The sequence below is a fragment of the Drosophila hydei genome, unplaced genomic scaffold (genome assembly GCF_003285905.1).
Source record: "Drosophila hydei strain 15085-1641.00,03,60 unplaced genomic scaffold, DhydRS2 tig00000211-arrow-pilon, whole genome shotgun sequence".
Classification (NCBI taxonomy): Eukaryota; Metazoa; Arthropoda; class Insecta; order Diptera; family Drosophilidae; genus Drosophila; species Drosophila hydei.
The window spans coordinates 1,086,147-1,113,455 of NW_022045685.1; the positions used below are offsets into that span (position 1 = coordinate 1,086,147).

General features: G+C 39.4%; 5 protein-coding genes across 15 annotated transcripts; 4 read left to right on the forward strand and 1 right to left on the reverse strand.

Moving 5' to 3' along the window:
- The first annotated feature begins 26 nt into the window (after window positions 1-26).
- LOC111603084 lies at window positions 27-6,525 on the forward strand. Of its 3 annotated transcripts, none has more exons than XM_023320544.2 (9): window positions 27-365; window positions 821-1,013; window positions 2,956-3,049; window positions 3,218-3,321; window positions 5,268-5,378; window positions 5,443-5,677; window positions 5,732-5,852; window positions 5,912-6,028; window positions 6,090-6,525. In XM_023320544.2, the coding sequence occupies exons 2-9, from the start codon at window positions 888-890 to the stop codon at window positions 6,382-6,384; spliced, it is 1,203 nt and encodes a 400-aa protein (XP_023176312.2). In that variant the 5' UTR covers window positions 27-365; window positions 821-887; the 3' UTR covers window positions 6,385-6,525. The 3 variants fall into 3 exon arrangements, with proteins under 3 accessions (XP_023176312.2, XP_023176313.2, XP_023176311.2); XM_023320545.2 differs by having other exon boundaries at window positions 27-303; XM_023320543.2 differs by lacking the exon at window positions 27-365 and having other exon boundaries at window positions 432-1,013.
- A 2,392-nt stretch (window positions 6,526-8,917) lies between these two features.
- On the forward strand, window positions 8,918-11,803 carry LOC111603225. Of its 2 annotated transcripts, XM_023320729.2 has the most exons (8): window positions 8,918-9,195; window positions 9,245-9,338; window positions 9,403-9,506; window positions 10,622-10,729; window positions 10,801-11,035; window positions 11,097-11,217; window positions 11,270-11,386; window positions 11,441-11,803. In XM_023320729.2, the coding sequence occupies exons 1-8, from the start codon at window positions 9,079-9,081 to the stop codon at window positions 11,727-11,729; spliced, it is 1,185 nt and encodes a 394-aa protein (XP_023176497.2). In that variant the 5' UTR covers window positions 8,918-9,078; the 3' UTR covers window positions 11,730-11,803. The 2 variants fall into 2 exon arrangements, with proteins under 2 accessions (XP_023176497.2, XP_023176498.2); XM_023320730.2 differs by lacking the exons at window positions 11,097-11,217; window positions 11,270-11,386; window positions 11,441-11,803 and having other exon boundaries at window positions 8,920-9,195; window positions 10,811-10,909.
- Window positions 11,471-13,329, forward strand: LOC111603226 (ADP-ribosylation factor-related protein 1). Its single transcript, XM_023320731.1, has 4 exons — window positions 11,471-11,531; window positions 12,341-12,444; window positions 12,499-12,751; window positions 12,809-13,329. Exons 2-4 carry the CDS (start codon window positions 12,352-12,354, stop codon window positions 13,063-13,065), a joined length of 603 nt encoding a protein of 200 aa, XP_023176499.1. The 5' UTR covers window positions 11,471-11,531; window positions 12,341-12,351; the 3' UTR covers window positions 13,066-13,329.
- A 330-nt stretch (window positions 13,330-13,659) lies between these two features.
- LOC111603223 (AP-1 complex subunit gamma-1) lies at window positions 13,660-22,050 on the forward strand. Of its 8 annotated transcripts, none has more exons than XM_023320724.2 (16): window positions 14,243-14,490; window positions 15,980-16,125; window positions 16,283-16,344; window positions 16,450-16,591; window positions 16,683-16,871; window positions 17,755-17,993; window positions 18,056-18,132; window positions 18,575-18,592; window positions 19,088-19,344; window positions 19,418-20,013; window positions 20,076-20,214; window positions 20,287-20,569; window positions 20,629-21,090; window positions 21,159-21,302; window positions 21,366-21,473; window positions 21,622-22,050. In XM_023320724.2, exons 2-16 carry the CDS (start codon window positions 16,109-16,111, stop codon window positions 21,727-21,729), a joined length of 2,841 nt encoding a protein of 946 aa, XP_023176492.1. In that variant the 5' UTR covers window positions 14,243-14,490; window positions 15,980-16,108; the 3' UTR covers window positions 21,730-22,050. The 8 variants fall into 8 exon arrangements, with proteins under 8 accessions (XP_023176489.1, XP_023176490.1, XP_023176492.1 ...); XM_023320723.2 differs by having other exon boundaries at window positions 15,985-16,125; XM_023320725.2 differs by having other exon boundaries at window positions 14,245-14,347.
- A 2,395-nt stretch (window positions 22,051-24,445) lies between these two features.
- LOC111603162 (caltractin-like) lies at window positions 24,446-25,459 on the reverse strand. Its single transcript, XM_023320640.2, has 2 exons — window positions 25,268-25,459; window positions 24,446-24,890 (listed from the first exon to the last, which is right to left on the reverse strand). The coding sequence occupies exon 2, from the start codon at window positions 24,799-24,801 to the stop codon at window positions 24,475-24,477; it is 327 nt and encodes a 108-aa protein (XP_023176408.1). The 5' UTR covers window positions 24,802-24,890; window positions 25,268-25,459; the 3' UTR covers window positions 24,446-24,474.
- Window positions 25,460-27,309: the final 1,850 nt, after the last annotated feature.

Genomic DNA, 27,309 nt, shown 5'->3' on the forward strand with positions numbered 1-27,309 from the left:
TGGGGCTGCTCTTACTGTTATTGTTGTTGTTTTTATTGTTGCCATTTCTATATGTCTCTGCTGCTCGCTGCTCCGTTATCGCAGCGATTGCCGGTCGTCTACGCGACGCAACGTCGTCCGCTGTCTTCGTATCGCCTGCACTGAACGTCTGCTGTTGCTGCTTCTGTTGTTGTTGTTGCCGTTGCTGCTGCTGGGTGGTTGTTCGGCACTTCAAATTGCCGCCGCCAAAACATGGCCAATTCAGTTTGAATTCTGCGTTCAAGCGCTTTAGAACATTATTTTTGAAAGCTTGGCTTGAATTTAGTGCTTAACTTGGTTTTTGGTGTTTTTTTTTTGTTCTCGTACTATTTGTTTACACTGAGAGCGTGAGTTTGCGTGTGTGTGTGTGCTTAAAGAAATTAACGTTCATTGTATTTGTTTTTTTTTTTGTTATATATATTTTTATTTAATTTCGCGTAATTTCGTTTCATGTGTTTCTCGCTCTTCTCCTTCATCGGTTTGTTGTATTTCGAGAATTGCATTTGCAATTTTAATTTGGCGCATCGCTAATTTCCCACTGAGTATTGTTTAATATTATTAATAGATGTTTCTGTGTGTGTTGCGATTTCTGTCATTTCATTCACGTTTCGTGGCTCGTCGTGGGCTTGCGATGGAAACACACACAAACGAAATGGGAAAATCAAAGTGAAGAAGAATCAAACCCAGACACTACACATCGAACGGCACACACCCCCACACACACACACCCACCCACACACACACACACACCCACGCACACAGCAATATGCCCGTCTCATTGATCGTCTTGCTCAAATTTCAGAGCCAAATAGCGCGAAGAGCGATAAACGGTCCATAGCACATACACGAGTACGAAAGCCCAGGAAGCCATGTGCACCTCGCCTGTAGCCCACCAGATGTCATCGAGCATGTCGTCCGGCAGGATATTGCCTCGTCGCCAGGCGATACCCGTCCTCTATACGCGTGGCACACACTACGAGGTTGGCTTCGATATGGTAAGCAAAGCTAACGGCACTTTCCCACTCCCACTCTGCACCTCTGCACCTCTGCACCTCTGCACCTCTGCACCGTTGCACCTTCACCTTAAAACAAACACGCACGGACAGACCGCCTCGGAGTCGCAGAGTCACGCGAAGCCAAATTAAACTGGAATGGGGGAACTCAGAGGGGAGGATCCCTCACACACTTGAGCTAGTTAGCTGAATTTTTAAGTTTAACTCTCAACTGGTCCAAACAGTACAATTTTTTGATTGCTTTTGACTGACAGCGACGACACCGCATAGCAAGTAAGCTGGGTGGAAATTCTACCTGTCATTACCTCCGCTGTGATTGCTTTTGCTCGGCTATAGCGATAATCAACTGAATTATTAGTGTATCTGATTCACTACTCAATTAGAAAGCGCAAAAAAAAACTGAGAATTGAAAATGAAAATGAAAAGAACAAAAATGCATAGAAAAAGCGAGAGAAATATTCAAAATTGTCATTCAAGCAGAAATTTCATACATATATATATATATATATTTATATATATATATTCGACTAATGATCTATCTTCGTTAGGGCTGTAAAGTTCTTATATAATATAGTAATCAAAATTAGAATAATATCGCTCATAATTGCGCACATTATCTGTAGATCTATAGACAGAATAGAGACAATTTGTATATTAAAGACCAAATTGAAATGAACAACAGAAAATGCGAATACACATGCGAGGTGTGTTCCAAAAGTATTGACAGTTTTTGTACTTTTTCCTAAATTATCTATAAATATATATAAAGATTCTGTGACTCTTTTTTGGAATGAACAAAGATGAGTCTAAGCCATGGTCTTGGGTACCAACACATCAAGTTTACGAATATCAAAAGTTCAAATTTGCATTACTTTCTGAACGGATCTCGCATGAGCTCTGCTATAAGATTTGATCGCAAATATGACCTTAACAACTTTATTATATCATATCTAGTAATCTACTCTTCACTATATCTATATCTATATAGATACTATAAGAAATTTTCACTTGACTTTAATTTCTTTTTAATACTTTTTTTTGTTGAACATTTGCTTTAATTAGCAAAGCGTTAAATTCCTGTCTAGCTATACTCAGCGACTCTTTCTGCCTTTTCTCGCTTATCGGCTCGCACAATTGCAGCTACATACATATATATAAATATATATATATTTTTATATACATGTACTCTAAATACATATATGACATATAAAGATAAATCGCTGATTCTGATAAGCAGTGCCTCAATCGGTTGTTGACTAGTCTCATGTACGTAGCTATGAAGCGCTTTTCACGGGGTATCAAACTGACAAATATGTATATAGGTTGATGCCCATGAGATACTTGAACAGTAGTCGCAGCCAAGCCGACTTAGCCTGCTGGCTGGCTTCAGCTGTAAGAGCTTTTTGTGTAGGCGTTGACTGTGCCAATTCGTGACCCAGTTCCTGTTTAGCCTTCACTAAACTCTGAAACACACTCACTGGCTCATTGGCTTTGAACCGGAATTGATAGGAAAAAAAACTGCACACAAATGGCCAATATCAAGGGCGAGCAGCAATTAGCATGCAGGCCCGGAATTCACTGCCAGACGCTTCGCTTGGGAGTCGTTGTCAAATGGGCGAGGGGTGAGAGCAGCGAGTGTATGGACCAAAACGCCAAGTGCCGCCAATAACTTACAACATGGCAACAATAGCGACTAACAATAACTATTTATTCAAACTGTTGTTGTTGATCAGTCGTGATCGATTATGGTTTTTTTTTTATTTTCAATTTATTATAAAAACATTTTTTTTAATTTTAAACTAGAGTGTCCATTAGCATACAAAAAGTGAAGTATTTAGAAAGCTTCCATTCCATATTCATAATAATAATAATAATAATAATAATAATAATAATAATAATAATAATAATGATGATTGCTTCACAGGGTCGCACTTTTGGCTCGATGATTAAGAACTTTTTGATCTTATCGAAGTCACTGAACGAGACCTACTTGCCCCTGTACAGCACCGTAAAAGGCCGTGAGTAGTACTCCATCAAAAGATCTTCATGTTTGCTGATTATATATATATATATATATATATATATATATATATATATATATATATATATATATATATATATATATATATATATTTATTTATCTTTCTTTCTTTCCTTTCGTTTCTTTCGATCTTCTTTTGTCCCAGGTCAAATTTATAACGAGACTCTCGAATCGGTTAAGTGCAGCTTTCCGCAATATGTCCGCGAATTGGAGGGCGTTGCCGATGGAGCCGAGGTGGAGTTTCACAAGGTATGCCATTAATCAATAAATATTAATAACCAAACCCGAACCCGAAGCCGAACCCCAAAACCCCAACTCAAACCCAAATCCCGATTCAGATGCCATCTCACAATTTTAATGCTCGCTTGTTAAGTGTAATAATTAGCACTTTGACAATCGATAAATATTAAATGGCTATAAACACGAATAAACGACTGTGCAAATCGTCGAAAAGCTATAGTCGGGTGTGACTGACCAAAAGATACGCTGACCCAAAACACAACGATTGTGGTCACAAATGGATTTGGCAATTCAATTTCGCCTTTTTAGTTCAAGATGAGCGGAATTAGCTTTAATCGATGAAAAATGTTATCGATGATTACTCAACCAACTACGTCCGCCAGTCTCTAGCTCATACGACATAAGACAGTCAGAAGCAGATCGCAACTCAACTCATTGTCCTGCTCAAGATTATATATTCTATAAAAGATCGTCCACTCATCCGTTAGACTGTTACATTCGGTCTGGCAAAGCCACGTTTCGGTAGACTTAAGACGTACAACAAAATACAACTAATAGCTATTGCCGTTTGGACAGCGCACTTCAACTTGAGCCATTCTAACGGTGCAGTTAATGCCAAAGTCGTTGCACGCTGTTGCGTGTGGCACGTTGCATGCGCTGCAAGTTGTCAATGTTCAATGACAATCAGTCAACTAAATATTCACACATAATTGTCTATAATATTTATTTAATAATCATTACAGTTCGCACTCAACTATAACGGACGACTGACTACAAACATAATTATCAATGAGCTCCGATAATGCCTTGCAATAATGCAATTGTTTTAAGTTGCATATTAATTAAAAGCAAATATTTGAGCTTATTATAAGTATTTCTCACACATATTAGCGAACCGAAAAACAAATTAACAACGCTCAGGTGTTGGCGACGGCATAATACCCGTACACGAATCAAAAAGAGTCAAGTTTCCACAGACGGACGAAACGAATAGACTCTTCTCACCTCATAAAAAACATTCAACTCTAGAAGCTAATGGATGATGAACTCAATTCAAACTTAACAAAAATTCTTGATAACAGTTTCCTAGGTAAAGGTTATTCAGAAAAACATAATGCATTGGCAAATGCAGTTCCGTTTTTCTTGACATTGTTGCGGTTCCGGCTTACTCGATTTGCACTTGAACAAATTGTCAAAGCGGAAAGAAAGAAGCCTTAAAAATGCAAGTTATGTAATGCAGGCAGGGAATTAGTCCACGTGCAATAGTTAGCTTTGGCTTATCTGCTCATTTGCATCTTTAATTAGAGAATCGATGCAAGCGTATGGTGTGGCTTAAAGCATTGCCAGCTGCCAATAACTTGTTATACTTTTTGCACTTAACTAATTGGCCAAATTAATAGCCTTGGTTAGCTCTGTCCACAGCTAGTTCGTTAGCTGATGTCGTCATAATTAATTTCATTCACATTTATAATGTGACTTTCCTCCTTTTGGCCATTTACAATACATGTCGAGGCTTACATATACATAAATTAGTCTACAAATTGATATTTTGAATGCAAGCTACAGGTGTACGTGCGACTCATAACAATTGTTAATTTATTTATTATTTATCATATTTGAAATAACAATGGAAATTGGCATTAATCATATTTTGCCCAATTTTAAACTACATTATTGTAGCTTACCGAAAAAAGAACGAAGAAATGGTATAACAATTAATCATTATCGAACAATAAATGAATCATTTTGTCAACGTTCAAAGCACTCAAATGACATTTTAAATAACTGACAGTCGCATCCTTTCGATTAATCGATACGAAGTCAGAGATGGTGTGGCATTGATAAGGTACAATGCAATCGATATTGTTCCTTCTTACTTATATTGAATAGCACACACGCTTATCGATGCTATTATACGAATTTTTAACGGCTATGGGCAACTCTTAATTTTACAGTTATTCTTGTTGCATCTAGATGAAATATTGCCACAGTCCATAAAGCACCAGCCACGCAGCAAAAATCAACCCACTGGCTGCTCCTCGATAATTGTTAATCAGCCGCATTGCGTAAGTAGATTTTAAACGATATAAATGTTTGCTCAGACTGCCTCGATCTGCTTAATATTGCCAGCGCCTGCTGGGCCACACGGAGGATGCTCTCACTGAGACGCTGAATCATTATTACTTTGTGGTCGCCCACATCATTAGCGACAAGCCGCAGGGCAAATATAATGTAAAGGAAGAGCACTTTATGTCGCTTTGCTATGCCGGCCACCTGCCTGGCTATACCATGAGCCACAATCATCATGGACTTATCTTTAGCATCAACACAATTAGCGCCGAGCTGCTGCGCAGTGGCAAGACACGTAAGAGCAGAGACAAGCTTAATTATATGTTGCCTACTTACGGCCTACTTACAGCTCGTCATTTTTTGACCCGAGCTCTGCTCGCCACAAGCAACGTGGACGATGCCTTCAGAGTGCTAACGGATGCCGGCGTTGGCGCCGCCGATGCTTGCTCCATCAACTTATCGTTTTTGGCGTAAGTGGGCTATAGGCCGTAGCAAATCTATCAATTTATTCCTTACGTTTGGCTTTCAGCGATCCACGTCAAATGTTCTACAACATAGAAATGGCACCGAATCCGGACAAGAAGAATGAATCCCACTTGAGCATCAAGGAGATACCGCAGGGCGGGCATAATTATCACACCAACCAGTAAGCAAAATGTTTCTCAAATCTAGAAGCACATGAAACTATTTCCTGTTTCATTAAACAGATTCGAACGCATCATCTTGGATCAGGCCAATGAGCCGATGGTGCAGTCAAGCATCTCGCGCATGAGCGTCTTTAGTAACTACAAGCCGCCGGCCAGCGAGCAGGATGTCCGCAATATGCTGGGCGATACAAATGGCGGTTGCTTTTGCGTATGGCGCGATAACGGCAGCATCGATGAGGAGGTCAAGACTATAGCAGTGGGCCTATTCGATCTGAATGCCAAGACTTTATCACTCTACTCGGACAATCCGAGCCTTACCGAGCCCCATTGCACGTTGCCTTTACTTTACAAGTAGTAAATAACACAAATAATTCAGTACTTGAACTCATCATGAAATATAGCTAAAAAGGAATTTTTATATTTTTTTTGAAACATAAGCAATAATCAGCAAATACTTAACAATTATTAATAATAACATGATATATACATACATTGGCTGCTCCAAGCAATAGTTTAGATATGCATAAATAAAGTTTTAACTTGACGTTGACATCAAATGTGTTTTTTAATTTGAAAGCGATTTGTACAGCGCTGCCACACTCAACTCAACTTTAAAAGCTGCCAGAACCAGTGATGGCAGAGCCTGGCAAAGGTATCGATACATTCGATCAGAAACTCTATCCAAAACCTTATTGCCGACCTATAACTATTATGTGTATTTATGATATATAAACTAGAAATTGTATGTTAAGCTTAGAGACAAGCCAATTAGTATATCAACATTTTCGCTTGGCATCGATCGACAGCAAATTTATAGTTATCATTATATAAACAGAAAAAAATATAAATATGATTTGCTTGAGCTTTAAAATTGAGCCACTCTAACGATCAGGTCGTTGCGTGTCGCATTTGTTAGATTATTGTTGTATGACACGCACTCGATGCAAGTTGTCAATGTTCAATGACAAACACCAAATACAATTCAAGTAACTATATTCACACATAATTGTGCATTTCTGCAAGTGTATCAATACCAACAGCAATCACTCGTTAGTAACGCTATTATAATTAACAATTAACATTATCGCAGCTTTTATTTTGCTCGTTCATCGGCTTTCTGCATATTCGATCTGCTGTCCGCCTGCCCGTCTGAACGCAAAGCATTTAATAGCTACTGAAAACTTAATTAAAATACATTTAAATGCAATTAAAAGTCGTCATTTTTTAATTATTTCGTTACATATTTTCTAGATAGTTGGGTAATTCAAATACTAATTCAAGTTAAGCAAAAAAATCATAACGCACTCGCCGTACGGTGAACTAGTCATTGAACTAGTTCCATTTTTCTTGACATTGTTGCGGCTCTGGTTTCTCGATTTGCACTTGAATAAACTGTCAAAGCGGAAAGAAAGAAGCCTTAAAAATGCAAATTATCTAATGCAGATAGGGAATTAGTCTAGGTGGAATAGCTCGCTTTGACTTGTCTGCTTATTTGCATCTTTAATTAGAAGATAATCAATGTAAGCGTTTGATGTGACTTAAAGCATTGGCAGCTGCCAATAACTTGTTATACATTTTGCACTTAAGTAATTGGCTAAATTAATAGCCTTGGTTAGCTCTTTCAGCAGTTATCATATTAGCAAATGTGAGCTCATAATCATAAATTTATTTTCTAATTGATTTCTCACAGAACAGCAACAACTAACTTTTCTATATATACTATACGAGAATAACTTGAATGCAAGTTATCTGTAGTTTATTTATGAATTCTATAAAAAGATCCTGAGCTGAACATGTGACTCAAAAAAATTGATCATTTATCATATTTCATATTTGAAACCTTTTTTTGGGCGTTGACAAAAAAAAAGAACAGCGGAAATTACCATTAATCATTTTTTTTCCAAATTTTAAGCTGCATTATTCGTCTTCGAACGCCAGCTTATCGAGAAAACAACAGCGAGCAATGATTATGGCAATTAATCATTACCGAACAATAAATGAATCATTTTGTCAGCGTTCAAAGCACTCGAAATGACATTTGAAATAATTGTCAGACGCATCCTTTTGATTAATTGATACAAAGCAATTGAGTTAACTATCGCAATTATACTGAATATAACTATATCGATATTAATAACGGCCATGGGCCACTCTCAACGATTCTATTTTGCAGTTATTCTTTTTACATCTGGACAAGCTATTAACGCGATCCATTAAGATTCAGCCACGCAGCAAAAGTCTACCCAATGGCTGCTCCTCAATTAATTGATTGCGAAAGTATAGTGTATAGAATATATAAATGTTTCTAGCGTTTCCTCGAACTACTTATTCTACACAGCGTCAACTGGGCCACAGGGAAATGCTCTGACTGCTGCTACTATGCGAACGCCTATTTTAGGACGACACCAATGAACCACCGGCCAGGATGCCCGTAATATTCTGGCCGTTGCTTATGATAACTATGATCTCTTCGATTTGATTGCTTTTCGGACGGTTTAAGCTGCCGTGTTGATTTGCACGTTGCATTTGCTTTACAAATAGTAAATAATATAAATAATTCATAAAATGTAGCACAAGTAAAATGTAAGCATTGTGGAATCAGTAAATACTTAACAATTATATTAATATAATAAAAACCTAAAGTAAAATCTTGAAATTCAATTCAAATGTGTTTTTAAATTTTCGTTTTTTCTGACATCACTGGACAAGGCTGCCATGCTGTCAACTTGACTCAGAACGATTGTCGGTGGTGGGAGAGCCTTGCAAATCTATCGATAAGTCTTTAGCCGTTAACTTAAATTTCAATTAATATGAGCTTAACAATACTTGAAACATGTCAACAAAGACAATTTACCACTTATTACTGTGTTTAATAATCTCTATCATTAGCTCAGTAGCCATTTTGGTATACATCAATGTTATATATGAGCTGCGTTTGATTTTTCAAATTGGAAGTTAAGTTAGATTTTTGTTTGGTCTAAATGACTGTCCTTTTTTCTTTCTTTAGTATTGTTCCAAATTGTAGTATTTATAAAGAATCCTCATAAAAATGATAGACGGTTCGTCTAAGAAACACAGGGCGTGCCCAAACAGCAAAAACACTCGCCGTCAAGCGATACCCATACTCTACACCCGGGGCTCCCACTACGAGGTCGGTTTTGATATGGTAAGTAGAATCACATCGCCGCAAGGACTATTACTTATTTGCTGTATAGGGTCGTACATTTGGCTCAATGATCAGAAACTTTCGGACACAATGTTATGTTTTGAACGAAACCTTTTTGCCGCTCTATAACACCCCCAAGGGCAGTGAGTACTTAAGAGTGTGTAAGACTTTGCATCCCTACTTATTGCTCTAATGGAATCTAAACAGAACAAATCTATGAAGAAACTCTAGCATCAGTAAAAGCAAGTTTTCCCCAGTACGTAAGAGAATTGGAGGGCGTGGCCGATGGCGCCGAAGTGGACTTCGTACATGTGAGTCAAATCTGTATATTTATATACATATATACGTATATGTAGAAACAAGCCAATTAGTAAATCAACTTATTCGCTTGGCATCGATCGACAGCAAATTGTTAATAGTTATCAGTATACGAGCAGAAAAAAAATTGAAATATGATTGAGCTTGTGGGGCTATGGCAGCACACTTCAAACTTGAGCCACTCTAACGATGAGGTTGTTGCGTGTCGCATTTGTTAGATTCTTTTTCTATGGCGCGCACTCGTTGCAAGTTGTCAATGTTCAATGACAAACACCAAATACAATTCAAGTAACTATATTCACACATAATTGTGCATTTCTGCAAGTGTAGCAGTACCAACAGCAGTCACTCGCTAATAACGCAATTAACAATTAACAATTAACATTATCGCAGTTTTCATAATGCTTGTTCGTGGCAAGTCCTAAAAAGTTAAGTTGCGAACGAGCATTTTGGAGTCGATCACGCTCCACGATTTGCAGTTCTGGCAATTGGCCGAAAATCTATTTTAAACAAAACTCACTTAAGCCTTAACTAGCTGCCTTTGGCAATTACAACTGTAATACATATAATAGAGAAAAACCCATTGGCCGTGCAGCAAACAGTCATTGAACTAGTTCCGTTTTCTTGACACTGTTGTTTGTTTATTTTGTAAGCGAATTCGTATTTGGCCAATATGCCACAATAAATACATGTGTGTGTGCGTATTCTCTACACATTACACAATAACTGGAGTGTGTCAAGTCCAGAGCTAGTTCAGGTGCAAGGGTCTGCTATGGCATCGCCTTCGTTGTGAATGCTGTCATTCAAATGCAATTTATATACTCTTTTTTTGGTTTTTGATGATTTGACTGGGTGGCAAGCTGACGCTGCTATAAGTCGTAAGCTGTTGCGCAGCTGCCGATAATGTGTTGACCAATTAAATGCACGCAAATTTGCACTAACCTTGGCCGCCTGCTGGTGTCAGCTTATCAGCTGATGCCATTTAGAAGCAAGCCAAGGGAATGACAAGCTCGCGTTCTTTGATGTGATTGCCAATTTCAATGACAACGCAGTGCGCGCCCAATGTTATCGATAACAACATGAATGACACGTATTTCATCTTTTACAGTTATTTTTAATGCAAATGGACGAGATTTTACCACAAAATATGTGTCCGGCACCGAAGCACAGCAGTAGCTGCGGATGCTCGTCAATTGTATTGAACCAGAAGCATTGTGTAAGTGATATAGTTAGTTGAATAGCAACGTGATCAGACTCAGACTCAGACTGGGACTCTATATTGCTCAGCGCGTAATAGGCCATACAGAGGATGCTGCAATAGAAATGATGAATCATTGTTATTTTGTAGTAGCACACATCATTAATGAGCAGCCTTTGGGCAAGTATAAAGTGAAGGAGGAGCATTTCATGTCACTCTGCTTTGCTGGCCAACTGCCTGGCTATACGTTTAGCGAAAATCATCATGGTCTTATTTTTACCATGAATACAATCGCTGCAAAAAATCTACGCAGCGGCAGGACACGTAAGTTGAATACTTATCTCATTATTTAAACAGATCACATTAGGCAGACTCGTGCTAGCAGCTCGCACATTTCTAGCCCGAGCTCTACTGGCCTCCTGCAATATGGACGATGTCCTCAGAGTGGCAATAGATGATGGTGTGGGCATTGCCGACGCATGTTCTATCAATATAACATTTCTTAAGTAAGTTGCCGGCACTTCAAAGAGATCAGAATTTTATTAGTCGCACTTCCAGTGATCCGCATAAAATGTGCTATAACATGGAATTAGCTCCATGCCCGCAAGGAAAGAGCAAGTCAAAAGTATGCGTAAAAGAGATTCCCATTGGAACCTTTAATTATCACTTTAATAAGTATATCATTTGAGCATACATTTGACAAGCCATAGCTTAACTAATTTTTAACAGATTTGAGGGCTTAGCATTGGATGAGGCCAATGATAAGTTGCTTCAGTCAAGTCAGGCGCGAAGAGAAGCTATGAAATCATACAAACCGCCGGTAAGCGCAACAGACGTATGCAACATGCTTGGAGACGTCTCTGGTGACACCTATTGCATATTTATGGATAAATGTAATGATATTTTTAAAACAATATGTGTTGCTCTTTTCGATTTAAATGCCAGAACACTTTCACTGTTTTCGGATAACCCAAGTAGAACAGAACCAGTTTGCACTTTGCCATTACTAGAGAAATAGAGAAATTTAGAACCCAATTTAATATCACCAGTAATCATTTGATATCCAATAAAGGATGTTGTGTCTTGCTTTTAGTTTGTTACATTTTCTTATAATATGATTTTATAATAATCAAGGAAGGGCTTTCAAATTATTCTATCATGCGTTATGAGCTTAAAAAACCGTTGACTGGCGTGCCTTGTTTTACAACACTACACTTGGCTGTTAAGGAATGGAGTGCTAACAATACTGCACAGCGTTGCCAGAGTGTGTAGTAAAAATGTAAACAAAGCAATGGAGCTGCCCCTAACAGCTGTTTGCCTACCACCATAGTAAACTCAACTATCGATAAGCTAGCCAATCGAATCGTAATAAAACCACAATTTACATTATTTTAAAAAAATATTATAACATAGTTTAAAAAAGTTAATTAATAAGCAGAGCGAATATAATATTTGTGAAAGTTACCTTATGACGTAGTCGCATAAACCAAAACCATCCAGAAAATCTCATACATACGCTGGCACAATTCTGGACAGAAACAACCCTAGATTGTGTTTTTATTTTATATTTACCAACTGTTGTTTGTTGTCCATTTGGAATGAAACTTTAATATTTCTGAACAATATAAGGCATTTCGAAGATGTACACACTGCTGCATGGCTTTTACAAGTATCTCACACAGAAAGACGAATACTGCGTCGTCATTCTAGGCCTGGACAATGCAGGAAAAACGGTATGCGACTTCCGACACGTCTGCAGCTGTAAATAACTAACTTTTTGTTGACAGACCTATTTGGAGGCGGCCAAAACAAAATTTACGAAGAATTATAAAGGCCTAAATCCAGCTAAAATCACAACCACAGTAGGCCTCAACATTGGCACCATCGATGTGCAAGGAGTTCGCCTAAATTTCTGGGATTTAGGTGGCCAGCAGGAACTGCAGTCACTGTGGGACAAATACTATCAGGAATCGCATGGCGTTATTTATGTGATAGAATCCAATAATCGCGAACGTATGGACGAGTCAAAAGTCGTTTTTGGTAAATATGCAGCTCAACTCAAGCATCAATAATTATTCCTGATTACTGATCTTACAGACAAAATGATTAAGAACGAATTGCTCTCCGGCGTGCCATTGTTAATACTGGCCAACAAGCAGGATCTGCCTGATGTAATGGGTGTACGCGAAATAAAGCCAGTATTCCAACAGGCTGGTGCGCTAATTGGACGACGCGATTGTCTTACGATACCAGTCTCTGCGCTCACTGGTGAAGGCGTGGACGAGGGAATCAAATGGCTAGTGGAGGCAATCAAGCGACATGCTTTAGTGCGTCCTCCACGTGAAAACGATTGAGATAGCAGCATGATACGAAACCCAAATCCAACGAACGAAACAAAGAAATTCCACAACAGAACAGAAAACAGTGACAACGTTGTACAATAGCATCTTGGCTTTAGATAGAGCATAGCCTTAAGAATGTATAAAATACAAATAACAATAATTTTTATCCAAGGATATTCAAAACAAAAACTGGATATACATATATGTGTATATATACGTGTATATATACCGCGCGCAACGGCTTTCACCTGTCATTGACTTATCAGCAGCACTGTCGGTGACGAGTTTACTTATCCATAAATGAAATATTTTTTATTATAGACATGTATGTGTGTATAACGTTCTCACGGTTTTTGCTGGTTATCAGTTAAAAGATAAGTTAGTGTAGTTTCTGTGTATTCATCGAGAGCTCAGAGCGAATGCTATACCATGTCCATAGCTGCCATGCCACCAATGCGAGCGTCTACTACCACAGTTATCGCATGTAGTTTATCTATGCGCAACCAAATGCAAACGCTTACCTGAACTGTGCAGCAGGCGTCGAAGACTGAGGGATCCGAGCTTCATTTTATTTTAGTCTTTTCCCAGAGTTACGGTTGCGCGGGCCGCTCATCATAATTGTTCCTGTCCTAGTTCCGATAATCCGAGAGCTTCTATACGCTGTTAATCATGTGAATATGGTTACCCAGTCTAGGTAAATCTTAAAGCGCAGCGAGCAATAGCATTCCGCGCACGCGTGTGTATGTGCATGTGTGGGTGTTTGTAGAGGGGATTGGAACCGTAATTTCTTATAAATGTACATTAGATAACACGTACGCACACTGTCTATGTGGAACACCGTAGCCGCTTATCATTATTCCAGTGTCAGTAACTGTGCGGAGTTACTGTGTATGTAAGCGTTTGTGTATTTAGTTACTGTCCACTGTTGTTTGCTAGTGGGACAAGCGAAAAAGCCACGCTGCAAGCATGTATCCGTACTATGAACAGGATTGGAGTGTTTTGCCACCGGAAAACAATCGCAGGTGAGTTGCAAAATAATCGTTGGGGGATTTGTTATTTCAAAAAATGACGTTATGCGCGAATACATCGTCTTGGCCAATAGGACTATCGATAAAAGCGAGCTGGCGATAGCAGCACTGCTAATGTCAAAATGAAATGTCAACCGCTTGCTAGCGCTCTCTCACTCTCACTACTGCTACAACTACTATTACTACTACTGTTGCGCTCATCATCAACATTCTACGAGCATTTTTGTCGCGTTGTTAAAATTTGCATTGGAAGTCGGAGGCGGCAGGTGGCTATAAAGCAAACGTTTAAATTTAGTGCGAGCAAAATATCAAGCAACAAGAAAAAGCTTCGTGCTGTGTTTGTGGCCAACATTCAATTAATTTATGGTTTATATTCCGTGTGGCCAAAAAGAAGCATACGCTGAACTCAGTGGGTGATTGAGTGTGTGTTGTGTCCCATGTATCTGTATGTGTGCGTGTGTATATGCATGTGATATGTGTACTTGAGCTTTCCAATGAAATTACTTTATTCAACAAGAGCAGAAAGTAATACAATATTTTACAATAATAAGTTTTAGGTTACAGTGAGTGTGTACATAAATAGAGAAATACATACGTGTATTTTCGTGATTTAAAAAAAAGAATTTTTTTTGCAACGCATGCAATGCACTCGATACATGGCCCATTGAGCCATATCGATATCTAATTATCGATATGAAGCAGGAATGACGGCAGCTGTTTTGGTTTTAGCCATAACTGGTGACTGTGACTGCCTTTTAGACATTTAAGCATAAGCTGATTTAGTTGTTGACGATTAATTTGGAAACTTTGATCGCCTTGCTTATTTGTTATTCATAATTGAAATTCTTCAAGAAAGAATGTAATTAGAATTTATATTCTTATTCCAATTGGATTTTAATACGCCTCTCTTGATGTTTGCTAGCCCGCGTGTGAGTGTGTGTGTGTGTGTGTGCTGTGTGTTGCTGTCAACTCAATGCGCGCTAATCGTCGATTCGGTTCGGTTCATGCTTCAAGTGCGGTTTTCGCATTATTCACACAACTGAATTAATCATTTCATTTTCATCAGCGGCAGCAGCCGCAAATGGTTTTGCATTTGTGTGAGCCTCCACATTTTTGTCGTCTTAATTAACACCCTACACACCTAGCCTACTTTTTCAGCTTGTGCTACGCTGCGCTTCGTTGGCTAGCACTGGCAGCTACATAAATACAGCTGAATGTATGTTTGTACGTACATACATTCGTATGTAACTGATGCCAGCTTAAAGGCACTTCAATGTCCATGCATATGACCAATATATGTATTTGCACAAATGTCTGTAAGCCCGTGTGTACTTGTGTGAGTGAGCATAGAGCTTTTTGTTTGCATTGAACGGCGACAGATCATATGCACATGTACATATTTAGATTTTTGTTTAAGCCTCAGTATGCGCACACACACGCACCTAATATATATGTATTAACAGTTCATAAGGGAAATAAGTTGATTACTAATTTTGTTTGTGAACTGAGATTTGTGTTAATAATGATAAAGCCAAGCAACTTCGACGGAGCGAGAAAGAGAGAGTAAACTGGAGTTTGACGTGCAATGTTAACACTTTCGCAGAGAGCAACTATCAAATATCTGTGGGAGAGTGAGTGAGAGAGAATGAAATGAGAGTGTGACAAGTGGAGAAATAACTGCAATTGAATAGCGGCCGGCTGTCACAGATATTGTTGTTGCTATTGTTGTTCTTGCTGTTGTTGTTTATCGTTATTCGTATGCTGTGCAGCGAGTGTTGCAAAGTGATCTAATTGCGAGCGAATAAGTTCGAAACTGATTGTGGTTGCCACCTCGCCAACGCAGCTGTAAAAACAATAAATAAAACAACAACAATAACAACCGAATGTAAAATTAAAAGCATAGGCCGGCAAGTAGTAGAAGAAGAAGAAGCACCAGCAGAAGCAAATCAAGATAAAGAACCATCAACAGCAAAAGCAGTTAGTCTGCGTGCCACAACCAAAGTGCTTCACAGCCGCAACGCCTCACAATGAATTCCGAGCATGGGTATGCAGTTCTAAAATATATATATATATATATATTATTCATGTACCTACATAAATATATACAGTGGTTAATATATATATATATATGTATTTATGCCCACATCTCTATATTACGTACTAATCAAGCTATTTTTATACACTTTTTCTCCGCTCAATAGATTCAATCCAGCCTTCAATATGGCCACCATACGCCAGGCATTCACAGAGGCCGTCGAAAGAGGTAAGCAAGCAGCCTCCATACAGCCCCATCAGCAATTGCTTCACCATCTTCAACTAACTGTCTGCTTGTTTTCTTTTTGTTGTTTGTTGCTTCGCCCACGTGCAGTCAGAATGCCGACGCCCACACGACTGCGTGATCTTATACGACAGATACGCGCCGCCCGCACCGCAGCCGAGGAGCGGGCCGTGGTTAACAAAGAGTGCGCCTACATACGCAGCACATTCCGGGAGGAGGACTCCGTCTGGCGGTGAGTGGGCAGTAAATTGCATTAATAATTGTTCTCAACCATTTTAACCCGTTTTCCATCTCGCTCTCTCGCTCATTGTTGCTGCATGCAGTTGTCGCAACATTGCCAAGCTGCTGTACATACACATGCTCGGCTACCCGGCGCACTTTGGCCAACTGGAGTGCCTCAAACTGACGGCCAGCACGCGTTTTACAGATAAACGAATTGGCTATCTGGGTGCTATGCTGTTACTGGATGAGCGTCAAGATGTCCATTTGCTAATTACAAATTGTTTAAAAAAGTAAGTTCAACATTCTCCAAATGGATAGCCCCTAGCAGACGTATGGAAACTTGTTGCCCAGCTGTTAGTTCACAGCTGCGAGATACGGATCAGGCTAAAACAAACCTAAAGCTACCTCCCGCAGAACCTAACTTGCTTAAAAACCTAATAGGGAGCAAGAATATGAAGCGACTAGAAAGCAGAACAGCAGACCCAGTTCTCAAAGGGTTTAGTTGAGATTTCATTATCATTATAAGGCAGGTCGTGGAACTTTTGGGTTCAAACAAACACTAGTCTCTCTCTCTCTTTCTCTCTCTCTCTTCCTCTCTCTCTCTCTCTCTCTCTTCCTCTTCCTCTTCCTCTCTCTCTCTCTCCCTCTGTTTATCTGCCTCTAATGCACCGCTTCTATGTGATTTCCCTAGCACTAATGACGACAATTAAAGTACACGTACAGCTTTATTAGCTTTGTACTTATTTAAAATACTATATACTAAACATAGTCAGCAGCTGAGTCAACTCAATTTGTTAAGGGGTTAGGGGTCGGTCTAAGCTCGGCCTATGGTATGCATGCCTTAGAGGAAGATATACTAATTCAGCATATTGCATAAGACTTCTGAAGAACTGTACAAAGAGATATACAAAGAGATATAAATCGGTTTAATTGATCAGAATTAACGCTATACATTATTACAATCCGGTTTGATTACAAAATTCCAGTTTTTCATGCCAAAAGCGTAGCTAAACTATATTAGTCACTTACGATTATTGATAACTTGATGAATGCTAGACTGGGCAAACAAATTGCCCATAAACTTAGTCTTTACAATTAGCTAATAAACTTAGTTTTGAAGTTATTTGAATATATGAATTTATTTTGTTTGCTATTTGCTTTTGCTATTGGCAGTGATTTGAACAGCTCGACGCAGTTCGTGGTGGGCTTGGCGCTGTGCACACTGGGCGCCATCGCATCGCCGGAAATGGCACGTGACTTGGCCAGCGAGGTGGAGCGCCTGATGAAGTCGCCCAACACGTACATCCGCAAGAAGGCGACACTGTGCGCATTCCGAGTCATACGCCGTGTGCCCGAACTGATGGAGATCTTTCTGCCGGCCACACGTTCGCTGCTCAGCGAGAAGAATCACGGTTAGATTGATGCCAGCCATAAACAAACACATGTTCTAATCTTTACCTATCATTTCATGCAGGCATCCTTATTACCGGCGTCACGCTCATCACGGAAATGTGCGAAAACAGTTCGGATACGCTGATGCATTTCAAAAAGGTAAGTTGTTGGCCAGTCGGACGGGTGTGGAAGACAGGCCAGTCGGGCAGGCAGACAAACAGCTAACGGTATTTCAAATGGAAAGCGATTATATATAGAGCTTTAAAGGCCTAACTGGCCCGGACGGCTATAACGTTGAGTTCCGATCCAACCCCATTTAGTTATTTGGGCGGCCCTCTTAATGTATATTGTAATTGTGGTTTCTTTTCAATTTCAATCTTTTGTTTCCCTCATTATTTTCTTTGCTGCCTTTTGATTTTTTGCGCCTTCTGCTAAAGAAATTTTAATGATTTTTGTAACTGTTATCGTTAATGTTTATCGCTTTGCCACGTACTATTTTTGACACCTAACGACATTTTGTAATTACAAATTAACGCTTCGTTTGTTTTTGATCGAATACCGCGCAAACACAAAATGAAATTTGTTGTAATTTGCTTGCCAGGATAGCGGAAATCGAGAGGTATGATTGTGATTTGTGCCTCAATTTAAACTTTATATTCCTGTTCATCATATTCTTGTTGTTGTATCTGTTCTATATACATGTATATTGTTTTTGAAAACACTCTTGTTTAGCTTTAACCACAAACACGAAAGATACCAGCTTTTAAGTAGCTATTTCGTAAAGCTTGTCTTTGAGGCACTCTCTAAGACTTGTTGACATATATCTGATATCGTTTACTTTTGTGTAATTAGTTAACTTTTATTGCAAACTAAAAGTTTCAGCTATTTCTATTACACCTGCACATGCACAAAATTATGCAGTAGCTAGCGCTGACTCGGCTTAACACACTCTCACACACACACAAACACACATACAAACATATATACATATATACATATATATATTTATGTATATATATATATATATTTAGTTAGCTACTTCTCTCTCTATCTGTTTATGCACATGTATTGCAACTGTTTCACTTTCGCTCTCTCTCTTTCACTTTCGTAACAGATCGTGCCCAATCTGGTGCGGATTCTAAAGAACCTCATTTTGGGCGGCTATTCACCTGAGCACGATGTCAGCGGCGTCAGCGATCCGTTCCTGCAGGTGAAAATCCTGCGTCTGTTGCGCATACTCGGCCACAATGATCCGGATGCCTCTGAAGCCATGAACGATATATTGGCGCAGGTGGCCACCAATACGGAGACCAGCAAGAATGTTGGCAACACCATTCTCTATGAGACAGTGCTATCCATAATGGATATACGGTAAGTGTATATATTTACTCATATATAAATAAATTATCTCATTTAATTGTATCCATATATTGTTTATTCATAGTTCGGAGGGCGGCCTGCGCGTCTTGGCTGTGAACATCCTGGGCCGCTTTCTACTCAACTCGGACAAGAATATACGCTATGTGGCTCTGAATACATTGCTGCGTACGGTGCACGCTGACACGTCGGCTGTGCAGCGGCATCGCACAACCATATTGGAGTGTCTCAAGGATCCGGATGTATCGATTAGGCGGCGTGCGATGGAGCTATCTTTTGCGCTTATCAATGCACAAAATATACGTACAATGACTAAAGAGCTATTGCTGTTCCTCGAGAAGGCCGATGCTGAATTCAAGGCGCAATGCAGCTCTGGCATGATTCTGGCCGCCGAACGTTATTCGCCCAATTCACGCTGGCATCTGGATACGCAGCTGAGCGTCTTGATAGCTGCCGGCAATTATGTGCGCGACGATGTAGTCTCGTCCACCATCCAGCTGGTGTCCAGCAGTCCCGTGCCAGAGCAGACATATATCACGAATCGGTTCTGGGAGTCGCTGCAGGTGCCCAATCACTGTGAGGACAAGCAGCCGTTGCTGCAGGTTGCCGTCTGGGCCATAGGCGAGTACGGTGATCTGTTCATGTACGGCGCTAATGAAGATGGTGAGTGGGCAATACATCATTTGTGAAACTAATCGAATTACTTGTTACATCTATTTGAACAGAGTTCGAACGTCCAACGGAGAGCGATCTGATCGCTGTGTATCATAAGTTTTTAACCTCTGCTCAAGTGTCGACAACAAGCAAGCAATATGCGCTCGTCTCTCTGGCCAAGTTGAGCACGCGCCTGCAGCAATGCGTGGAGTGAGTGACCAGCCATATTCAGTCTCTTTCTTATCTATCCAGTTGCTAATAATTAATCTTATTTTATTGCAGAGAAATTCAGGCATTGATTACCTCGTTTGGCAGCCATCTGAATGTGGATTTGCAGCAACGCGGCGTAGAGTTTACGCAACTGTTTGGCAGCTACAAGCACCTGCGTCCGCCCCTACTGGAAAAGATGCCCGCCATGCAAATCAGTCGCATTAGTTCGCAGAATGGCGAAAGCGGCGGCTCTTTCGATGACAATAGTCCAGACGTTATCGAGAATGGCATCGAGATTGGCAACAGTACGCATCCTATCATCGAAAGCAATATGAACACAATGGGTGACAATACGGTAAACGACAATGCACACTAATCTTCAACAATATATATAAAAAATTAAATATTTTTTAGAATATCCTATTGGACTTATTGGGGAGCACGGACCTGTCGACGGGCGCCAATGATTTGGCCATGGCTACAGACCTTTCAAATGCGGTGCATAAAAAGAACACACGAAATGCAAACAACGATGAGCCGGTGTCAAACAATCAGGATCTGCTCGATTTGCTCGATCTGGATATGTCAGCGCCAACTGCAACGCCCGTCATGGGCGTCAATCTTGCAACTGATCACAGCAGCGCCGCCAATATGAACAACATGCTCGGTGGCCTCGATCTGGGCGGCTTCGGTGGCATCAACCCTATGCCCAATAACATACCCACAAACGGTAACGATCTTACGAGCATGCTAGGTGGCCTTAATATTGGCGGCGGTGCACCATCCCATGTAATGCCACCCATTGGCGGTGATGTCAACAGCGGCAGTCTGCTGGGTGAACTGAATCCCACGACGGCTTCCAACAATGTGACAATGGTAAGAATGATAAATACCCTCTCTGTCAGCCAGCATGTGTACCTAATTGTTATATACTTGAATTGCAGCCTCCACAGGGTCCCAAGTTAACGGCCCTGGACAAGAACGGACTGCTGGTGCAACTGGTGCCAGTGCCGGGCAGTGACTGCATGAAAATCTTTATGACAACCACAAATAGCTCAGACAATACCTTAGAGCAGTATTTGCTGCAGGTGCGTCTGTTCACTGTTTTATCACTGAAAGACTTTGTTTAACGATTTCTTTGTATTTCACAGGCGGCCGTGCAGAAGAGTTTTAAACTGCAAATGCTGACGCCGTCGGGCTCGGTGCTGCCTCCAGGCGGTGTCATCACGCAGGAAATGCGCGTTGTTGCTACGTCCAATGTAAGTGACTTAATTAGTTTATAAACAGAGGATGTATAGGCGCTAGAAATGTGAATTGTTTTCCTTTGCAAAAGAGGCTACAAAATCTTTTATTTTTTGTTGTCTGATCAACTTATATAACAACTTTTCTTCCTTTTCGTCACAATAGGCTGTGCTACGCATGCGTCTACGCATACAATATACGCTCGATGGTCAGCAGCTCGTGGAGCAGACAGAGGTTAGCGGCTTTCCGGAACAGCAGCCATCGCACGAATAAATCTGCTTTAAGGCAAGCGTTGCGCGCATCATAGCTAAAAGTCTAAAGACAACACAAACACACACACACACACATACCGAGCACAGCTAAATACAGAGGTTGCCACACGCATATATTGTAAAATAAGTTAAAACACCTACACCAACACACACAAACACCAACACACTCACACTCGTTTACTCATTTAAAGAAAATAAAAACCCAGCAGAGTCCGTGTGCAGGAGCATCGAAAAGAACAGCAGCAGAGCGCAACGTTGCCAGATTTTAAACCATCTGATCAACGTGTGCAAAATTATCCAGTTGCTTTTAAAGAAAAAAACACAAAATAATAATTTATAATTTTTATATATATATATATATATATATATATTTATATATACATATGTTTGCCTATGCCTTTCATTTTTTTGTTATTGTCAAAACCATCTTTGATAAATGTCGCGTTGCGTGTATGCATTTCTTGATTACTACTATTATTAATATGATAATATGAAATGATGATTATAATTATGATTTGCTTTTTTGTGTGTGTAATTGTTTTGTGTACAAGACAACATTCATTTTTAATATAAGACAATAAAGTCATTAAACAGCGGCAAGCTAAATTATATAGCCACTAAACTAAATTGTAAATTGAAACAATTAACAATAACAGCAAATGTATTTTATTATACGTTAACAAAACAAAAAAGAAACAAACTCAAAAAGAAAATGAAAAAAAAACGCAACTAAAAATGTGACAAATTGTGTATAGCAAATGAAAAACAAACATAAAAACGCAGCGCATTTATTGAAGCTTAGCATTTGCTGATTGGAAGCAGTTTATCGATAATGTCAATCGATCGTTACACACGCTGTGTATACTCTATCTCTATCGATGACAGAGCTCATAGTTATTATTATAAAAAAAAGGAAAAAACAAGCAAAAAAGAAAACTTAATTTGTTATACTTATGTATGTATGTAATATGTATTAAACAATATTTTTTTTTATTAAAACTTATGAAGGCTTCAGGCGCTGGCAGCGTGCTGGCACAGTTCCCAGGACTGGGCTGCACGCTGTGACGTCACACAATGGCCGGTGACATAAATACACACACACACACATACACACAAGCGCAGTGTTGGAAGCCGACACATTAAGCTCAGCACACCGTGTGGCCTACATTTCCACGAACTATCACTCGATAAATTGTTATTTCCTGTGCGCACGTACTTAAAAACGATTCAACAGACAACTGCAGCAGCAAATAAGAAACTGAAACTGAAACTGAAACTGAAACAGCAGACAGCACTGTGGAAAACTAGATAATTATAATATACACACATATATATAAATATATATATATATGAATATATTAATAAATTTAACAAAATATATATTACTAAAAAGAAAAAGAAAACAAAACCAATTTCAACAACAAAAACTATATAACACTTAGTTGCGGGTCAAAGCGCATTATATTTAAATATTTTTGGGGGGGTTATTAAAAAGAAGAAAAACAACATTTATGTACTATTATTATGTATGTATTTAAATACAACAATTATAAATATGTCATGCAGAAGAATGATTAAAACAAAACAAAAAACTAATTATACTATTTAAAACAAAAACGAAAAAAACATTAACATATTGTACAATATCTTACATATATATATATACGTATATATATATATTTATATATATATATATATGTATATATAAATATATATTTTTTTTTGTATTCATCAAACCTTTGAGCTGAAATAAACACCAACATTTTGTTTTATCAAAAGATAAGCAACGAGTTTTTAATTCATTTGCAAACGTAAGTATAGAAAGGCTGGCGAATTGTTTATCTTTTAGAATTTATAATTATATATCTGTGTGTACCAAAATTCACAAAGGTATCTTAGGCCTGCCCTGAAAGGTATGCTATACTTTAGTGTCCCATGCAGTTGGCAGCGTTCCCTACTGCGAATGAAACTGATCAGAAAAATATATACTATTCGCCAGGTTTTCGTCGTGCTGAAACGGAAACTATATAAGCTCTATTAGCTGTGGACGAGCATTTAAGCGAGTTTTGGTTACTCAATCTTGTTGGACTGTGTACAACTCAAGCGAAAATGCTGCTTGATGTTGCTTAAGTGTTGATATAAGAGATATATTCCTGATTATGTTATCATATGATATATTATTATTATAATATATATTATTTATTATATTTATATACCCAGTCTAACTATATCCCTGCTGAAACATATTTGAAGCACAAGCTAACAATTCCAAAGTACTTAGCGGGGCACAAAGTGTACTCCAATACTTTTCGAGCAGACCTCGTCCCAACTTCAGAGCAATCGTTTTTAGCCATTTGAAGATTTCAGAATTTTCCCTTAGATTACCATATCAGCCAGCAGTTAAGCATAACTGTAATTTTGTCCTTAAATTATTTTATTAAGTTCTTTTCACTTTTTAATATAACACTTAATTTTTTCCCCATTTTCTGTTCGTTTTCCAAACAATTTTTTTTTTTTTTTTTGCGAACAGAAATGTTGCTTGGAGAAGAGTTCATTGTGTGATCTAACAAACATATCTAAAGATGCGCATGCCGTATATACATCATAATCATCATAATCATCATCATCATCATCTCATATGTATATGTGTATGCACACGTACTTGCAGAGGCCAGCAATTGGAAACGCAGTTAACTGTTTTTTTTTTCGTTTTTTGATTTTCTTTTTATCTTTGCCTGAGGATATTTTATTCGTTTGGACTGTATGAGCCGTTCGATGCATTATGGTCCTCGATATGCGCTTTGGGCTGCTGATGCATATCGCTCAGTTTCGTGTCCTCGGGCTTCAGCGTCCAGAGCAGAGCGGCACAAAATTTGGCACAGTCCATTTTGCCAGTGCCGTCGGTGTCGACGGCATCGATCATCCTCTGCACATCCTCTTCGCTGTTTTCGTAGCCAAACACGCGCATCATTCCACGCAGTTCCCTGGCTGTTAGCAGTCCACTTCCATCCACGTCCAATATGGCAAAGGTATTGCACATTTCCGCCCACTTCGCTTTGCTCAACTTCTCCATTGCTGTGGCTTTTGACTTTCAAGTTTTTTCTTTTTAGTTTTTTTTTGTTGGGTATATCCAATAATGTGGTTTACAAGCGAAATTGATCTCTATGTGTAGATGGTGTGGGAAGGAAAAATCATTATATACATATATATATTAGTATATATAATGATATATATATATATATTTATTTATTTATACCAATGGTAAGGAACAAATTCATTTTCCATTCTTTTGCTAGCAAATATTACTAAATAACTTTACTGATTTTCTTCTCTTTACTTAATTTAAAAAAAAACTTCGAAAATTTTGCAACAATTTTGTGAATCGCGTCTTCTGCTAGTTTCTGTATATGCAAGTTCGTAGAGGACCCAAACTTTTATATATATATATATATATACATCTATTTAGATATATACATATACATATATACATATATATATATATTTGTGTGTGTGTGCATTTATACGTATAAAGTACATACCCACGAACTAAACTTAGTGTTAGTTCTTCAGTTTCAATTTAAGCTTCACTCTCAATAATTTAGTTAAAGCTTTCAACAATATTGGCTTTGAGGTAGAACAACGGAGGCTGTAGCCTTAGCTAATATATTTTTTTATGTTTTTTTTTTTAATTTTTTGGGGTATTGTTGAAGTGAAATGAAACATAGGAATTTATGTTTATTAAGACTTAGATTACTCGATCAAAACTAAACTGATTTCCTAACATTTTTCTGTATGCTCTCTATATCTAGATGGGAAAAAGAGAAAATTTACAATTTTTGACGGCAAAGTCAGGCAATTTGTTTTAATGCAATATTTGCATAATGTTAGGCGGTAGTCATAATTTCTGGTCAAGACGTCTGTGGGAATCTCTACCATTCCCTTTCAGATATCAGCTGAAAGACCCACAGAATGTCAGATGCACTCAGACATACTTACGTCTACTTACCATACCACTAATCCACATTGATGTGATTAGTCACTGTGATTCGATGTTGTCAGTCACTGCATAGTTGATATATTGTAACGAAAGAGAGAAAGAGATAGAGAGCGGGACAGAAAATCACTCATTTGGGCTTAGGTGCCGTCAGTGGAAGCCGCTGAGAAATGCTTGAGAAGATTAACAGTGACACATGCCCTTAATATACGGCAAACTCCAATCTGATTGTCTTTTAATAAGACAAGCCGAAAATCAAGTGTAACGCAAAGCGAATTAGATGAAATCTCAAAGAAACAACAAAGCGCCCCGTATCAACATGTTACCGCCCGTCACAGCTGTCAATTGCAACGGCAGCATTCAGCAGCCAATGGGCCAACGGGCCAGCAGTCAGCAGGCGGCAAGCGGCAAGCGGCAGCCAGCGAACATAAAGCTAAGTATCAGCTCATCGTCATCTCTATATCTGCAGAGACAGCTGTGACGGGGCAAAACTTCAACAGCTCTTCGGCCTGGCAGCTGTCGTCGGCTAACATCGTTGGCGCTCGCGCCTACTCCGCGTAACCTTTGGTAAGGTTAAATGTGAGCACAGCGCCCGCGAATTGTGCCACGCCAAGAACAGCAGCAGCAGCAACAGCAACAGCAACAGCATCAAGAGCAAGGCATAAAGGCAAGGCTTCATTGTGTTGTGCTCGTTGCCTGTTTCCTGCCCATTGTGTCTGTTTGTGTGTGTGCGTGTGTGCCTCTGTGTGTGTGTGAGCGAGATGTGGCAAGGCGCCGACGCACTGGCGCTGAGTTCGACTGCCATTTGGGATGCGGGTTACGTTTTATCCTTTGCATCGAACCTAGCGCTTGCTTCCAGCCTCGAACATGTTTGGCCATGTCACGTGCAACCGCCCCAGCTACAGCGCTGTCTCTCTGTTATTGTGTGTGTGTGTGTGCGCGTGCTTGTGGGTGTGTTTGTTTGTGGAACAGCAACTGCTAGCTATAAACAGCATAAGCATCTCTATGTGTACTATATACTATGTGTAAATGTATATATAGCTATATATCTATACATATATATATATATGTATATATATATATGTGTGTGTATCTCAGAGCGGCTGTGTGTTGTATATCAATCGCCCTGTCCTGTGCCCGCTGCCCCTTAGCTGCCGCCCTGGCACTTCAGTCAGCCGAACACCTACTAAGGACGCCGCCACCCCCTCGACCCACGACCACTTTCTCTAACAGCGCCGCTGGCGTTGAGAGCGCGGCACAGCAGCAGCAGCAGCATTTGAAGCACCAAAAACAACAACAACGGCAACAAAAAGTAATTTTGTGCAACGATGCGACCCTTGGCCAAAAATTGTAATGAGAAACCTTTTATAGCACAAACACATGCTCGCTTTTTGTCTTCTTCTGCTTGTTCTTGCTCATCCGCTGCCATTGCCTCGCCTCCACACTGCACTCTCCTCTCTAGTGTGCTGCCACTGCTGCCAGCTCCTGTCTCCTCTCTAGTGCTGCTGCTGCCCACCGCCGCTCGTCTCCTCACTAGTGTGCTTCTTCTCCATCATGTTCAGCCCAACTCTTCTCTCCTCTCCTCTC